This window comes from Tamandua tetradactyla, chromosome 3 (genome assembly GCF_023851605.1).
Source record: "Tamandua tetradactyla isolate mTamTet1 chromosome 3, mTamTet1.pri, whole genome shotgun sequence".
NCBI classification, from domain to species: Eukaryota; Metazoa; Chordata; class Mammalia; order Pilosa; family Myrmecophagidae; genus Tamandua; species Tamandua tetradactyla.
Window position 1 is genome coordinate 163,458,966 of NC_135329.1, and position 18,777 is coordinate 163,477,742.

General features: G+C 32.9%; 2 protein-coding genes and 1 non-coding gene across 10 annotated transcripts in view; 1 reads left to right on the plus strand and 2 right to left on the minus strand.

The window, feature by feature from the left end:
* ANKAR (ankyrin and armadillo repeat containing) overlaps positions 1-18,777 on the plus strand; it is a 94,333-nt gene that overhangs the window by 56,231 nt on the left and 19,325 nt on the right. For 7 of the 8 annotated variants that reach the window (XM_077154421.1, XM_077154422.1, XM_077154416.1 and 4 more), the window contains 5 exons: positions 7,267-7,508; positions 7,677-7,830; positions 7,916-8,077; positions 12,677-12,783; positions 14,456-14,578. In XM_077154421.1, coding sequence (XP_077010536.1) covers positions 7,267-7,508; positions 7,677-7,830; positions 7,916-8,077; positions 12,677-12,783; positions 14,456-14,578 — 788 coding nt within the window. The remainder of the gene's footprint in view (positions 1-7,266; positions 7,509-7,676; positions 7,831-7,915; positions 8,078-12,676; positions 12,784-14,455; positions 14,579-18,777) is intronic. The other variant, XM_077154420.1, reaches the window with a different exon arrangement.
* The window catches only part of OSGEPL1 (O-sialoglycoprotein endopeptidase like 1), an 84,556-nt gene that overhangs the window by 10,588 nt on the left and 55,191 nt on the right, over positions 1-18,777 (minus strand). The gene's annotated exons all lie outside the window — the stretch shown is intronic.
* On the minus strand, positions 11,525-11,631 carry LOC143678373 (U6 spliceosomal RNA). The gene has a single exon (XR_013173186.1). It is a non-coding gene; the product is annotated as a U6 spliceosomal RNA (small nuclear RNA).

An 18,777-nucleotide genomic window follows, 5' to 3' on the forward strand; every position in this document is an offset into this window, starting at 1 on the left:
ATATAGATAGAAATAAACTAATAGTGGATATAGAGCTAAAGGACATTACAAAGAAAATGTATGTGTGAGTCTAAAGGGAGAGATATTTATTTGGTGTAAAATTTATATTTTGGGTAGTGCATTTCCTAATTTAACTAATATGGTCAGTTTAGTTGAACATCATAAGTACATGTAATCTTGAATAGGCCATGAGATTTTGTTGGTTTGCCCAGTTAGTGTGATGCCCTGATAAATCCCAGAGAGATTTGAACAGTGAAATATTTACAAAGTCTCCATGGGGGACTGGGGAGAAAGGATGAAATATTCACTTCCCCATTTGGAGAATTCCTGATATTCTCACAATCAGTGGGGCCAACCAAATCAATAAGTTGAGCCCTCAATTTTTGGGTCACCCTATGAAACTTATTCCTGCAAATGATAGATAGGCTAAGGCTACTTAAAATTAGGCCTAAGAGTCACCCCCAAAGAACCTCTTTTATTGCTCAGATGTGGCCTCTCTCTCTCTAAGCCGACATGGCAAGTGAACTCCCTGCCCTCCCCTTCTGCATGAGACATGACTCCCAGGGGTGTAAATCTCCCTGGCAACATGGGACAGAAATTCCAGGATGACCTGGGACCTGGCATCAAGGGATTGAGAAAAGCTTGACCAAAAGGGGAAAGAGAGAAATGAGAAAAAAATAAAGTGTCAGTGGCTGAGAGATTTCAAACAGAGATGAGAGGTTATCCTGGAGGTTATTCTTATGGATTATATAGATATCCCTTTTTAGTTTATGGTATATTGGAGTGGCTAGAGGGAAGTACCTGAAACTGTAGAGCTGTGCTCAGTAGCTTTGTTTCCTGAAGATGGTTGTATATTGATATAGCTTTTACCATGTGACTGTGTCATTATGAAAACCTTGTATCTGATGATCCTTATATTCAGGGTATGGATAGATAAGTAAAAAAAATATGTATAAAAAATAAATAATAGGGGAGACGAATGTTAAAATAAATTGCGTAGATGGAAATACTAGTGGTCAGTAAAGGGTAAGGGTAGGGGTATGGTATATATGAGTTTTTCATTTTTTTCTTTTTATTTCTTTTTCTGGAGTGATGCAAAGTTCAAAAAAATGATCATGGTGATGAACACACAACTATGTGATGATATCGTGAGCCACTGACTATATACCATGTATGAAATATTTGTTAAGAATGTTTGTATGTTAAATTTTATCAATAAAGTATTTTTAAAAAAGAAGAAAATATATGAGCATAAATAATTTGAAAGTTTAAAAAGCATAAGAGAATTTATGGGGATGAGAATCACAGTAATAGAGATTTAAAAATACTCTGGAGGCATACAACAACAAATTTAAACAGGCAGAAGAAAGAATCAGTGAACTAGAAGACAGGGCAATTGAAATCATGTAGTCAGAAGAGCAGAACCCAGGATAACCACAAATATTTTAAACATATACAGAAACAGAAATGAGAAAGGGATTAGAATTCAATTGAACAGGAAGACTCATATTTCCTGATAATGGACATGCAAAATATAAAAAGGTAATATGAGACAAGAACAATATACAGAGGGGAATATATGTTATTTATAAATAACAATTTATGATTGTTATTTCTTCTTGGTGGCTTGATCCTTTATTTATATATATAAAACATACACATACACACACACACATCTATCTATAATACTGTCCTTCTTTGGGAGCAGAGAGTGGTATGCTATTGAAGCTAAGTTGGTATCTTTTCAAATTAGTAGGTTATAGATATAAGTTGTATGACACAAAACCCAGGGTAGCAAAAGGGAAAGTATTTTATATAGAAATGGAAATGAGAAAGGGATTAGACAGACACACCACAAAAGATCAACTATACAGAAAAGGAGGCAGCAATAAAGGAAGAGGCAAAAAAAAAAAAAAAAGAGAAAGGAAACTAAAAACAAAAGGACAAAATGTCTAAAGTAGGTACTGCCTTTATGGTAATATACTGAATGTTAATGGATTATAACTCCTCAATCTAAAGATATAGATTGGCAGTTTTGATTTTTTAAAAAGCATGAGCCCATCATATCTTGTTTGTAAGAGATTCACATTAGACCCAAAGATATAAAGAGTTTGCAAGTGAAAGGATGGAAAAATTAATCCATGCAAATAGTAACCCAAAAAGAGCTGGGGTAGCCATATTAATATTGGACAAAATAGACATTAATTCAAAAGCTGTTACAAGAGACAAAGAAAGACAGTATTATAGATATATGTGTGTGTGTGTGTGTGTGTGTTTTATATATATAAATAAAGGATCAAGCCACCAAGAAGAAATAACAACCATAAATATTTGTGCACCTTACCATAGTGCCCCAAAATATATGAGGCAAATACTGGCAAAACAGATGGGAGAAATAGACACCTCTAAAATAATAGTTGGAGACTTCAATACACCACCCTCCTCAATAGATAGAACATCTAGCTAGAAGATCAAAGAGGAAAAGGAGAACTCAAAAAATACGATAAATGAACTAGATCTAATACACATACAGAACACTGAACCCCCAAACAGCAGGGTAACATTCTTCTCAAGCACACATGAATGATTCTCTGGGATAGACCATATGTTGTATCACAAAACAAGTCTCAGTATATTTAAAAAGATTCAAATAATACAAAGTGTCTTCTCTTGTCACAGTGGAATGAAGCTGGAAATCAATAACTGGCAGAGAACTGGAAAATCAACAAATATATGGAAGGTAAATAGCACACTCTTAAACAAAGTAGTCAAAGAAGAAATTACAAGATCAAAGAAGATTACTGAGGTGAATGAAACACAGCATATCAAAATTTATAGGATGCATTGAAAGCAGTGCTGAAAATTAAAAATATGCACATCAAAGGACTTTATCCTTTTCATGAAAGTGAAAAGACAACCTACTTAATGGAAGTAAATATTTGGAAACCACATATCTGGAAAAGGTTTAATATCCAGAATATAAAAATAAATCCTTCAGATGGTGGGGTTATACAGAGAAGGTAAGGTTTAACAAATGAATATGAGTGCTGAATCATTATATTGATATTTCTTTTAGTTTCCAGCACCTTAGAGCAGCTAGAAGTAAAAGTCTAAAATGTGGAATTGTAACCCATACCAAACTCTGAAATCTGTTCTATAACTAATTGTGCTGTGCTGTGAAAATTATTCCTTTTTTGTATATATGTTATATTTCACAATAAAAAACATTAAAAAATAAATCGTTCAACTTACTAACAAAAAGACAACCTAATTAAAAATTGGGAAAATGTTGAATAGACATTTCTCCAAAGAGGATATACAAACAGCTAAAAAGGGCGGGCCACGGTGGCTCAGCAGGCAAGAATGCTTTCCTGCCATGCCAGAGGACCCGGGTTCGATTCCCAGTGCCTGCCCATGTTAAAATAAATAAATAAATAAATAAATAAATAAATAAACCAAACAGCTAAAAAGCACATGAAAAGATGCTCACTATCATTAGCCATCAGAGAAATGCAAATAAAAGCCACAATGAGATACCATTTGATGCCCACTAGAATAGCTGCTATAAAAAAAATTACAGGTGCTGGAGAGGATGTGGAGAAATAGGAACACTCATTCATCATTGGTGGGAATGTAAAATCGTGCAGCTGCTGTGGAAGACAGCAGTTTGGCAGTTTCTCAAAACTTAAGTAGAGAAGTACCATATGAACCTACAATCCCATTACTAGGTATAAACCCTAAAGAATTAAAAGCAGGAACTCGAAAAGATTTTGGCACACCAGCGTTCATAGCAGCATTATTCACAATTGCCAAAAGATACAGGCAACCTCTTGTCTATCAACAGATGAATGGATAAATAAATGTAGTATATGCATACCATGGAATATTATTCAGCTTTAAAAAGGAATGAAGTTGTGATACATGTGACAACACAGATGAATGTTAAAGACATTATGTTGAGTGAAATAAGCTAGACCCCAAAGTAACAAATATTGTATGATCAGACTGATAAAAATAATTAGAATAAGCAAACCTAGAGTGTCAGAATCTAGAATATAGGTTACCGGAGACTGGTTTGGTGGCAGGGAATAGGGAATTGATGCTTAAATTGTACAGAATTTCTAATGGAGTTGATTGCAAAGTTTGGTAATGGATGGTCATGATGGTAGCACAGCATTGTGAATGTAATTGACAGCTTTGAATGATATATGTGACTGTGGTTAAAAAGAGGAAATTTTTGATAGTTTTTATGTTACTAGAATAAAACTCAAGACAGAAAAACAAAACTGTGCAACAGAAGGAACTCTATTGTAAAGGATGGATTATGGTTAATAGTACAATTATTAAAATGTTCTTTCATAAGTTATAACAAATGTATCTTATTAATGCAACGGGTTAATAGGGTGGTATAGGGAACTGTATTTTTATGCATAATATATAAAATTTTTAAAAATTAAAAATTTTTAATAAAAAATTAAATATCAGTTATGTTTCTATACACCAACAATGAACAATCCATAAAGGAAATCAAGAAACAATTCCATTTGTGATAGAGTCTAAATGAATATCTAGGAATAAATTTAACTAGGCGGGTATAAAAACCTTGCGTATGGACAACTACAAAACATTGCTGAAAGAAATTAAAGTCTTCAATAAATGGAAAGACTTCCTGCCTTCATGGATTGGAAAATTTACTCTTGTTAAAATATCATTAATATCCAAAGTGATCTATCAGTAAATCCTGATCAAAGTTCCAGTAGCCATTTTGCAGAAAATGGAAAAGCTGATACTCAAATTCTTATGAAATAGACATTTATCCAAAGAAGATATACAAAAGGCCAATAGGAACATGTGAAGACCTCAACATTATTAACAATTAAGGAAATACAATTCAAGACCCTAATAAGATACCACTTCAAACTCACTAAGATGGCAACTGTTGAAAAAACAAAGCAAATAGTGCTGATGAGGATATGTAGAAATAGGAACCCTCATACGTTGTTGGTGGGAATGTAAAATGGTGCAGCTAACGTAGAAAAGTTTCACAGTTCCTCAGAAACATAAACAGAGAATTACCATGTGACCTGGTTATTCCACTTTTAGAAAATAATAAAAATAATTGGAAACAGGGGCTTGAACAGATATTTGTACACCAATGTTCATAAGTAAGCATTATTTGTTCACAATTGCCAAAAGGTGGAAGCAACCCAAGTGTCCCTGAACAGATGAATGAATAAGCAAAATGTGATATATCCATACAATGGATTATTATTCAGCATTAAAAAGGAATGAAGTTCTGACACATACTACCACACAGTAGCCTTGAAGATATTATGTTGAGCGAAATAATGCTAGATACAAAATATCAAATATTGTATAATCTTACTTATATGAAATACCTAGAAGCAAATTCATGGAGTTAGAAAATAGAGTAGAGGCTACCAGGATGTAATTAGGTGGCGGTGGGGAGGGATAGTGGTGAATGGGGAATTAATGCTTAGTGGACACAGAGATTCTACTTGGACTAATGAAAAATTTTGGTAATGCATGGGTAGCACAATATTGTGAGTGTTATTACTATCACTGAATTGTACATATGAAAGGGGTTAAAATGGAAAATTTTGTGTACTATATATGTTACCACAATAAACATTTTTTTAAAGAATCGCCAATAACTGCTAAATCTAGTTGGGGGAGGATAGATTTTGATGAGGAGCAAGATATTTACATGTTCCTAAAGTGTTTTCCATGCTAGTTGAAAGGAAAAAAAATAGCAACTATATAGTGGAGAAACTGCAATACCTGACCAGGTGAACAAAATGACCAACACCAATGATTGACACATGGACACATTGTAATGCTGTGTAAGATGTTAAAGAACATAATATCACTTTGTAAATATTCTGGATGGATATGGATATCCTGAATTTTGTTATGAGGAAACAAATTGAGGAACAGCCTCTAAAATAACTAGCCCATATTCACTAAAATTATCTGTCATAAAAGACAAAAAAAGACTGAGGAACTGTTCCAGATTATAGGAGATTAAATGCCCATAATAACTAAATGTAGTACATGATTTTAGTGTTGAACCAGTCAGTATTGGAGGAAAATAAATGTGATAAAAGACATTATGATTAGTAAAAGTACTGTATTTAGTAACTTCCCTGCGGTTATAAAAGATAATATTCTTGTTCTTAGAAAATATACTTTTCAGTATAAAGAAGGGACCATGATATATATATATATATATACAACTTACACTCAAATTTAGAAAAATAATTGCCTAGACAGAGAATATCAAAATGGCAAAATGTTAAAAATTGATAAATCCAAGTACAGGAGTTCTTTGATTCATTTTTGCAACTTTTATGTAAGCTTTTTAAAAAGCAAATGCAACTGGTAAATAAGCATGTAGGAAAATGTTTGGTTTCACGGTGACCAAAAATACAAAATAAATTTTTTGTCTATCAGATTTGCAAAGTTTAAGTGCTTATTCTTAATGATAATACCTATACTAAAAAAGACAGTAACATTGATATTCTCATACTTTGTCTAGGAAGGGTAAAGCGCTATTATCATTTTTTAAAAGGAATATACTGGGATGTATTAAATTATTCCAGTAATTCCTGAGATTCTATCCTAAGGGGAAAAGATATAAACATGAAGGAAATATCTTATGTACAAAGAAGATTTTTCCTAAACATTGTTTAAAATAGCAAAAAATGGAAAACAATATATATCTTCAAAACACGTGAATGGCTAAAGAAATGTGATATACTCATTTAACAGAATATATAGAAGACATTGATGTTGATGAGGAATGAAAATTTCTTGTTTTGATGGTAAATAAAAATGCAGGAGATTGCTTTTATAGTAGAGTGTGTTAAATATATAGCTATATCTAAAATGTATAACTATATCTACATATTCATAAAAATAGTGGAAAATAGCAAATCACAACTTTGTGTTTGGGCGGTGAGAATCTGGACAGCTTTATTTCCTTTTTTTATTTTTATTTTCTAAATTCTCTACTAATTTTCCATAAGTTTGATTTTAGGAAGCTAAATGATATGCTGAATTTTTAAAAAAATTTTTATTGACAAGACATAACATATAAATACAAACATTCTTAACATACGAACAATCCATTTTGGGTATATAATCAATGACTCAAAATATCATCACATAGTTGTAATATGCTGAATTTTGATACCTCTTATTTTTCAAAATATTTATCTAACTGGTTCTTGAATTCATTTGAAGATGTGTTGAAAGCTGTATCTTCTGCTACAATTGCTGAGGTTGCCCGTGGCAATACAGAGGTTCAGAATGCGATAGCTATGGAAGGAGTGATTCCTCCTCTGGTGGCTCTTTTTAAAGGGAAACAACTTAGTGTCCAAGTGAAGGGTGCAATGGCTGTAGAATCACTGGCAAATTTCAACCCTGCTATACAGAAGTCATTTCTGGAAAAATCATTAACTAAGTATCTTTTAAAACTCCTAAAGGTAGGAATTTTATGATTTTTTTGTGATTTTTAGACAAGGTATTCAATTTTGAATTTTGTTAAATGAACAGAGAACTGAAATGAGTCTGAAATAAAGATTTTATAAAACATACATCCCTAAAGGGTTCAATAAATCCTCATAAAATGAATGGAATATTTTTTTCAATAGGCATTTCAAATAGATGTTAAGGAACAAGGAGCTGTGGCACTTTGGGCCTTGGCCGGACAAACCCTTAAACAACAAAAGTATATGGCAGAACAAATTGGATACAACTTTATAATAAACATGCTTTTGTCACCATCAGCTAAAATGCAGTATGTTGGTAAGTTATTTTCTATACTTAAGTCTGTATAATGCAGAACAGGGAACTGGAATATCAGACATATCTCCTTGCTTTTCTTAACCAGGAGGTGAAGCAGTCATAGCTCTAAGTAAGGACAGCAGGATGCATCAAAATCAAATATGTGAAGGGAATGGAATTGCACCATTGGTTCGCTTACTAAGGATTAGTAACATAGCTGAAGGCACACTTCTAAGTGTCATCAGAGCAGTGGGATCCATTTGTATTGGTTTGTACATGTGTTCTTAATTTCTTTAATATAAGAAAAATAAAGGCCATAGATAGAGAAGTATAAATTAATCTCTTCCTCTTTAACCCTCTCCCGTTAAAGTCCTAAACCATATTGCATCTATAAAAAGGCTATTTTAATTTTTTATTTCTCTAAGACCTTGATGATTAAAAGTGGTATAATTAAGAATTTTATATGTCTTGCTCTTGAACTATGGTTCGAAAGGGGAAAGAGGCCAATGGTTTTGCCTATTTTTACTTAAGGCATTTCATTTTTTAAGTTTGTGAGGAAAATATTTCTTTTTTTGAATCTCAAGAACTACATATTTTTTCAAGACATAGAACAAAAATTTTCTAATACTGTGGCAGTTTCTTTACTTTCTGTAATGGTTCTTTGTTTATTAAGTGGCCACTGGGTCTAGATGTTCTTTTCATTGCAAAATAACTAATATTTTGGGATACCTGAACAGTGTTGTGGAATTGTCAGTGACTGACCTTATACAATAAAAGTTTGGGTTCTTTGCTGACCTTCATGAATGCTTGGGACTGACTGAATACTGCATCTTAAAGACATGAGAAAAGAAGATCATTATTTCTAGTTCATTGTATTTCCTTTAAAATAGTCCAGCTGGCTGAAGTATGTAGGAATCAGTTCTCCAAGTTTTTTTCCTCCTTGCTTGCAAAAAGCTACCTGTAGAAATTCATTAACTGCTCCAAGACAATTATTCAGAGATGTTTCTTTTTGCTAGCCAGAGACTATGGTATGTTATAGATATTTTGAAAATTCTAATAAATGATAGCATATGAAACAATTTCTTCTCATTAATTCACTTCAAATCTTGCCACATCTGCCATAGACCAGGAGTTCTCCTATAGGAACAAGGTTTTGCTTTCAAACTATCAGCTCGTACTGGTCATACATAGAGAGAAATAAATACATAGCTATATAGATACTTGTCTCCCATTTCCATTCTCATCATGTCATGTTTTCTTCTATATTCTTGAACATATGGAGCATATTTGAAATGGCTTTTTTTTAATGTGGTGGGGTTTAGCTTTATTGAAATATAATTGGCATACAATAATTTAAATAAAATACACAATACAATTAAAATACAATAAATATTTATATTTATTATGTATAATTTGCTGTGTTTATATATAGGCTGTGACTTTACTACCACAATCAAAATAATGAATTTAATCATTACCTCCCCCAAATTTTTCACTTCTTTTTCATCCCTCCCTCCTTGACCCCATTACCAGTCATCCATGATCTGCTTTCTTGTCACCCTAGATTAGTTTCCATTTTCTAGAAGTTTATGTACATTATACAGGCCATGTACTCTTTTATCCTTTGTCTTGCACTCAGCATAATTATTTTGGGATTCATCCATGTTATTATGCATATCAAGAGTTCACTTTTTTTTTTGTTAGAGTTCACTTCTTTTTTATTGCTGAGAAGTATTCCATTGAGTGGATATGCTATGATTTGTTTATCTATAAGCCTGTTGATGGACATTTTTTCCCCAATATTCTTGCTATTAAAAATAAAATTGTCACGAACATTTGTGTACAAGCCTTCGCATGGACACATTTTCATTTCTTTTGAGTAAATTCCTGGAGTTAGTCATGGGGTAGGTATATGTTTAACTTTTAAGACACTTCTAAACTGTTTTCAAAGTGGGGCTACCATTTCACATTCTCACAGCAGTGCAAAGTATTTTCAATAGTTTCACACACTAGCCAGTACTTAGTATGGTCAGACTTAAATTTTAACCATTCTAATGGGCATGTAGTGAATCTCATTGTGATTTTGATTTGCATTTTCCTGATGACTAATGATGTAGAGCACCTTTTCGTATACTTATTTGCCATTTGTATATATGCTTTGGTGAAGTGTCTGTTCAAATCTTTTGCCCATTGATTTTGCTGTGTTATCTTTTTATTGAGTTGTAAGAATTCTAGATGCATTCTTTGTTAGATGTATGTTTTGCATATATTTTCTCACAGTCTATGGTTTTTCTTTCCATTTTTGTGATAGTATATTTTTAAATTTTTTATTGTGATAATAGGATATATATCTATATAATTTACACTTTAACTATTTTTAAGTGTACAATTCCACATTAATTATTGTCATGATATTGTGCAACCATCGCCACTTTCTATTTCCAAATTTTTTTCATCAATCCAAGCACTCTGTGCTCTAATAAGGTCTTTTTGAAAAGTTTTAAATTTTGATGAATCCATTTGATTGATTTTTTTTCTTTTATACTTCATGGGTTTTCTTTTTTCTTATTTATGAAACTTTTTGTCCAAACTAAGGTCAAAAAGATTTTTTCTTTTCATCTGGAAGGTATGTGGTTTTAGCTCATTTTAGTTAATTTTTGTATATGGTTGAGATTCTTTTTTTTTTTTTTTTTTTGCATACGATTATCCAATTGCTCCAGCCTCATTTATTGAAAATGTTGTCCTTTTCTCCTTTGAACTACCTAAGTGCCTTTGTCAAAAAGCAATTGGTTATGCATATCTGGATCTATTTCTGGACTTTTATTCTGTTCTATATCCTTATTTGGCTATCTTTATGTGATACCCACTGTCTTGATTACTATAGATTTATAATAGATTCTGAAAGCAGGTAGTGTAAGTCCCTCAACTTTGCTATTCTTTTTAAAAGTTGTTTTGGCTATTCTAGATTCTTTACATTTCCATATAAATTTCTTAGTCAGCCTATCAATTTCTACAAAAACGCATGCTATCTTGATTGGGGTTGCAATGAATCCATAAGAAATTTGGGGAAAATTGACATCCTAACAATTTTGAGTCTTCTGATTCATGAACATAGTCTATCTCTCCATTTTTTAGGTCTTCTTTAATTTCTGTTAGCAGTGTTTTATAGTTTTTAGTATACAGTTCTTGCACATTTTTGGTCATATTTATTCTAAGCATTTCATATTTTTAAATCATGCACAGGTTGTTTTGATTGAATGCTGGACATTATGAGTTTTATATTAATGGGTTCTGGGTCATGTTGATTTCTGTTAAGGAGAGTAAAGTTTGTGTTCTGGCATGTAATTGTGTAATTGTGTTACTTGAGATCTGTTTGATCCCCTTTCAGCTAGGGTTTAAGCTTTGTTAGGGTAAGTCTAGAGCAGAATATACTCTAGGACTCACAACCCCACTACTAAGAAGATACTTTTTCAGGACTCTATTCAAAGCCCCTGGTATTATGACATCTCTACAGACCAACTTGTTGGAATAAAAACCATTGATGGCCCTGATTCAGTTCCAATAATTGTTCACCCTACTCCTTGTGGTGGTTCTCTTCTCAACCTTATAGCGTGTCACCCCAAATATGTGCCAATCCGGTTTAGAGGATAGTCTACTTATAACACCACCACCACTATCATCATCATCCTTATCAATAACACTCATTTTTTTTCTTAAAAATATGGAATGCTTCACGAATTTGTGTGTCATCCTTGCACAGGGGCCATGCTAATCTTCTCTGTATCGTTCCAGTTTTAGTATGTGTGCTGCCAAAGTGAGCACAATAACACTCATTTTTAAGACTAATCTCTTGTATGTTCACTCTTTGAAATCTCCCTAGCTGATCCTTTCTCCACCCACCCTAAGGTTAGAAAATCCTCTTTTGTGATTCAAATGTCATTGTACTTACTTCTATTCATGCACATGTACTGTATTGCAATTATGTATTTAAATAATTGCTTCCCCTATAGAATGTAAACTCCTTTACGGCAGATATTCTACCTTACTCTTTTTAGCCCTACTTCCTAGCTCACTTGGCACACTATGCATTCAGTACATCACAGCTAAAGAGTGTTTGTGTACAAGCCAGAGTGGCCAGTATAGGCGGTGGGAATCAATCAGAATGGCCATCAGAGTGGCCAGTGGGGATCATCAAGGAAAAGACTACTTCTTATAGTTTCTTCAAACTTCTTCAGATCACAACGCATAAGTGGCTTCTCTTCATTGTTCATAGGCAGGTCCAATCTTGTATTTATATGTAATTATATGTATTTATGTAAGCCCACGCTCTGTGTGTTTATCAGCAAAATAGCAGAATTAACATTATTTGTGCATTCCCACTAGAAAGAGATGACTTGAGCTCCTCCATTGGGAATAGGCTTACAATTTAAGTTAGTGTTATAAAGGGAGACATTAAGATTATCTTTGTAGTAAGTTAAATTTAAGGAATCCAGAAATTTTAACTAGGTGATTTACTCCAGGCATTTTTGTGAAAAATAAAATTTTATGGAAAACAACGGCACCTTTAAGCTTAATTCCTAGCATTTAATAATTCTCCAATAAATGATATTATTATTATTATTCCTAGACATCATAGTATTTCTAATTTCCTTGTCTTTTAACTATTAGAAAGCCATCTACACTTCTAATAGTAAATTCTCCATATTTATTTACTTTTGCCTTTTAGAAAACATAATTCAGGACTGTTAATAAAATGTAAATGTAGACATTTCTTTTACAGTTTACTAACCATATTACTTTATGACACTTAATCAACCAAAAATATCAAATTTTGCTTGTTACTTCATTGATATTTGGACTCTTACAGGTGTTGCCCATACAAGCAATCCCATTAGTCAACGATTTGTTGTAGAGGAAAATGCCTTTCCAGTACTCATTCAACTACTAAGAAATCACCCTTCTCCTAATATTAAGGTACATATAAAGGTTTAAATATTTTTCTGATATAGTAAAAATTAGTGGAACTATAACTTTTAAGAATAATATATATCTTATGCAAGTTCATAAGCATAGTAAAAATATTCCATCTTTTAAAGAAAATCCCAGAAGTTATTTTCTTAAAGTTTGCTACAAACCATAATATAGTAGTAAACTTTATTAAAATGTGAATTTTCTCAAAGATGATGAGAAAGTCTTACATCCTTACTCATCAAATAAGTATTACTCCTCAGGTACTTGACTATTTACAGAATTTCTCCCCTTCTTCACTCAGATATTGATAGCTAAAACTGGACAGGGAAAATAGGATTGTGTAACTCATGTGACACTATTTCTCAAATATAAATGAATGCTGTCAGCACTACACCTTCAAAGCAGCCCTACCTTTCACCAAGCAATGTTTTCTCAAAAGCAGACATTACTAAGGACCATGATGAGTTGTTGAAGAGCCATTTAACTCTTCTATTTACTTCTAGTAAAGTGCCTTTAATAAAATGATATCCACATCTATTCAAAGCTTTAGAAATGAAGGATATCCATAATTGGCCAGGCAAGAAGTTATAACAACAAAATATACATTTTTCTCCTCAAAATTTGCTATAGGATGTGGTGGAAATAAAAATAACTTAGTAGAAAAATATATAGCATAACATTGTTTCTCTTAATGAAATGCGTGTGATATCTGAAAAGATATATATTTTTTTTACTATAAAAGGGATTATTTTATTATATGAATTGATCAGTGCAATAAAAGAAAGAAGCATATGCTAGCAATCTTGGCCTCCTGAGTTATTATAAGTAAAAATAACACTGACTTTCAAGGCACAGGTAAATTTTATAAGACTTGAAAATGCCACATGAAAATATAATTTTATTTTATAATGTGCATTTTCATGACAAAATAGTTACTGCAATTGAATCCATCTACATTTCAGTGAGTTCTGAAATTTGTTAAAACAAATTTCAATATCTTTCCTAAAAATACGATTCTAAAATAAAGATATTTTCACAGTAATTCAGTAATTATGCTTTTCAAATTCTCATAGAATTTTGGGTTTCTCATAGAAACCCAAAGTGTGATACTTCAAAAAAAGCATTTGTCAATTGAGGTCCTGTGGTAAACAGTGTTTATTTATATCTCCCTAATGGGCATTAAATTACTTGAGAACTAGAGGAGAAAAAGCTATTTCAGAGTACTACTCCCCAATGCCCTGCTTAAACGGACAGGCATCCATTATACCACAATGATCAGTAGCTAACAACCAGTTTAAAGCAGCATACTAACCCAGCTTTTTTTTTTTTAAAGCAATTTTTATATGTGGAAGGGGTATAAGTATTCCATTAGGATATCTCTTTACATGTGCTGGTTTTCCGGGTTGCTTCCAACCGTGCTCTTAAATATAATTCTGTAGTTGTGCCTTCACACAAGAAAAGAGTATTTCCCCAGCTGTTAAAAATTATAAGGGACATTCCACCAATAGTGATTACTAGTCTATAGATACCTAGATACCTAGTCAGAGAAGGGGAATCAAAAGTTTATATTATAGTATCTTTTGAAATGTATTTTATATAAATATGCTTATACGATGAAATATATCATTTGATAAAGCATGAGTGAAAAATTAACTTCTGAAAACCACATATTTAGGTTGAAGTGGCATTTTCCTTGGCATGCATTGTCCTAAGGAATGATCTATTACAGAATGAATTACAAGAAACAGAAGGTTTTCATTATGCTGATGTCCTTTATCTTCTTCACTCACCGGATAAGGTAACACCTTTACAAAATATTAGAAAGACAATGCTTTTAGACAACACATCTTCAAATTACCATCAAATTCTCTTCATGGTAAAATTGTCTTATTTGAGAAAAGTAATGTAAAAGATCTCATAGCAGGTTGTTAGTTTGCAATGATGTGATAATACTGCTCCGTATTTTTCACGAGTGTCCCATTTCATCTCTGAAATGCACCAATTTTAATGTTTGGTGAAGAGCTGAAAAACATATCTCTTTTGTCCTGGATGCACCAAATCTTTAATTTTGTGCCCTTCAACCCTCAGCCATCTATCTCTCTCTCAATGCCCCAGAGTAGTGCTTCTCACACTACTTGTGATGAAGAAATAGTTCTGACCCTTAGCCCTAATCTATTATGGAGAGAGAGTTTTTTTAAAAAACAATTTTTTTTTATCTTGAATCATTTTAGACTTTCAAAAAAAAAAGTTGCAAAAATAGTAAAGAAAGTGTGGTATGTCCTTCATTCAGCTTTCCAGAATGTCAACCAGGAAATTAACATTGATACATTACTATCAATAATCTGCAGACCTTAATAAAAATTAAATTTTGCCAATTTTCTCACTAATGTCCTTTTTCTCTTCCAACATCCAGCCCGGGATCACACATTACATTTAGTTGTCATGTCTCCTTAGTTTCTTTCAATCTGTGAAACCAGTCCTTCTATGTCTTTCATGATTTTAAATTTACTTGATGTTATGTTACGATTAAATTGAGGTGATATATTTTTAGCAAGAATACCGTAGATGTGATCTTGTGCCTTTTCCAGTGCATCGTATCAGGGGGTACATGATACTGATATGTCTTATTACTGGTGATGTTAACTTTGATCACATGGTTAAGGTGGTGTCTGTCATACTTCTCTACTGAAAAGTTATTTTCCTTTTCTAGTTAGCAAGTGTCTTCAGGGGAGACACTCTGAGACTGTAAATATTCTATTTTGTAGGGTACTTGTGCCTATCAGTGTTAGCATCCATTAAGTCCTGCAACAACTATTGCTGTGTTTTTTGCCTAATGGTATTATTTTTTAATGTCCATTCTATATATATATTCATTTGTATTCAACTGTAAGGAAGAGCTGTCCAATATTAAGTGCTTATTCTCAGTTTCTGTTATCCTTTCATTGACCATTGTGTGGATGCCACCGATCCTCAGGCCACACTATAAATACACTACCCTAGAGCAATATGGGAGCCTCTGATGTCTACCATGCATTTAGCAATCGGGGAAGAAAGTCGCCTGATATGTCTCTCTCAGTTCTGAGAAATTTTCAGGGGAGAAAGAAGGGGGGAGAAATAAAGTGATATTATTATTTTTTTAATATAGAATTCTACTGTAATGTTGCACAGAAGACATAGAGAAGTGCTATTGTAATAAAATGGGAAATAGGGTGAGGAGACTGAATTCATGCCTGACTGATCTCTAAGCCACCTTTCTTCACTCTTCTCCTGTTCCTTCCACATTGTATACTCATTCCCCTCTTCCTCATGTATATCCTTCTTCTCCCTCTTCTTCTACTACACATTCTTCCATTCTCAGCCATTGACCCTTCCCTCCAGCCTGTTCCTTGTTTATGTTCAGCTCATAATAGAAACATCCTTGAGCATCAGTTCACCAGATGTAGGGAATTGTAGAGATTTAGAAGCCTTTATGGTGAACCAAAGCATTTTATCTGATCTTGGCCAAAATTTTCAATTGTAGGAGTCATCAGAATGGTGAGGTTTGAGTTAAGTCTTCTAGGGTTTCTTATACACTGTATCAAGTTTGTCTCAACCTAACATCCCATAAAGGCACATCAGTACTCTTACAGCTATAGAGAAAGTGCTCAAAATCCACTTAGTCCTTAATTAAACCTATAGTGGAAGAGTTCAGAATACGTAGATCTGTTGCAGAAATTGAAAGTGATATATATATATATATATATATATATAATACATGTATTATTGAATGAATAGCTGTCTTATGGATAATGACAAGAGTGGAATAAAAATTTTCGATTAACTCAGATTCTTGAAATTCCTAGCCACACTGATCTTTTCTACATGGAGATATAATTATAACTTACAATTTTAATTTGAATTAACTGGAGATAAAATTTAATTATCATGTTATAAACAAGAATAAATTAAATTATGCAAAATGGGCAGGTGAGGATGATTTTCACAAGCCACATAAAATTAGTCTTATTTTAGAGTTAGTTGTTCTAGTGTTGTCATTAATTAAAATCCATAACCAAATTAAATATAAATATACTTTTGAAGAGATTTTAGTAAGCATAAATAACTGCACACTTCTCCCATTCACAAATTATAGTTGGTGAAAAAGAGAAAGTAAGTAACCAGTAGTATAATCACCCTTGGTATGAATGGATATATGAAGTTGAAGGTGTGAGACAGTTGACATTTAGGAAAAAAAATATGTGGAGGAATATGTCATTTCTCAACAATTAAATTTTAGCCTTCTGTACTGGGAATAAGCAGACCTGGTTCTGGGGCTGTATCTGATACTAGTGGGCATGTAGATGTAGTCAAACTGTGGAATTTTGAAACAGAACCATTTGCTTCACAAACTACCATATTTATTGTAGTCTTCCATAGCAATTATGTAGGAGCAAAACCTATTTGACTTCGGACCACTTCCCATTACCATTCCTCCTTACTTGGCTCAAGGTTCTATTCTGCAATCAGTCAATCTATCCTTTGCCTATGACTGACATCTAGTTCCTTGCTCCTTTGACGGTTCCTAATATCTTTTTTTTGTGTTTGGCCAGGTGACTACTTGGTATAATGATTGTTAAAGTTAAGGATTAGGGAAGGTATGGGGTTTCAGACACTCAGACGTCCTGGGACTTTGACTATTAAACGTGGGAATGGATAGTGGTGGTAGGTGGGGAACACACAGACCTGTATACAACATAGTGATCCTCTGTGGCAAGTTGCTGGATTTGGGGGCTCAGTATTGTGACGGTATTGCATCTAAATAGAATAGAATAGAATCTACCTGGTCTTCAGGTACAATTCAACTTTTTCCATGTACTTCCAGCACTCTTTTGGTTCACTTCACTCCTCTTTGGTATTTACTCAGGAGTCAGTTTCATATAGTTTCAGGTATTTACACCACAGTTAGCAATTGGTTGTCCCCTAATTGCTGAGAGAATACACCTATTTATTGTAAGCCTCTTAAAAATGTCACATAAAAAGGATTTCTGTTTTAGGAGACATAGATGGGCAAGATTTCCATTCTCTTTCTTTCCTAAATTTCCTGAGAATGGATTGGTATTGGTCCCTTAGAATTCTGCCAGAATAGAAGTTTATTCCAAATCAAAACATTTATCTATGGGTATATGAAGAAAGCCTCTGAGTAAAAAGTTACAATTTTGCTTCTAAATCTGAGTTGGAGAAAAAGCAGACCTTTTTTGAAATGTAAATCGAATCTTGTTACAAAGAATGCTATTATTATACACACATGCACACATTTATGTGTATGTACATATATATGTGTATACATATGTGTGTGCAATTTTCACTATGGAAGATTTCAAACATATATAGTATGAGAGTACAATAATGAATTTATATATTCCCATCACTCAACTTCAATAATTATCAACTCATGGCCAATCTTATTTCATTTATATGCACTCATTCCCACTTCCCACTATATTATTTTTGAAACAAATCTCAGACATCATATTATTATTATTTTTTTTGCTGTATGGTGGGGTCATATTTCATTATTTTTCCATGTGAGTATCCCATTATTGCAGCAACATTTGTTGAATTTTTGTTTTGCTTTTTTGTTTGTTTTGCTTGTTTTGGGGGAAGTGCATGGGCCAGGAATCAAACCCGGGTCTCCCACAAGGCTGGCAGGAATTCTACCACTGACCTGCCCTTGTACCCCCCCATATCATTTTATCTGTAAATATTTCAGTATGTACATACAACATTTTATATATTGATTAATGACAGAAGAAAATTCATGAGGATATTGTTTCTCTCTCTCTCTCTGTACTACACTGTTCAAATGAAAAGTTAAAAATAAGATTTAAAAAGATTTTGTCTTTCTGGAAGAATCTACCATACTTGTATAAATTTGGCAAGCAGACTGATTCTGAGGGAGAACTGACTCTTGCTATTTGCCCAGTCCTAGCCCTAGTATGTTAAAATGTTATTTTTAAA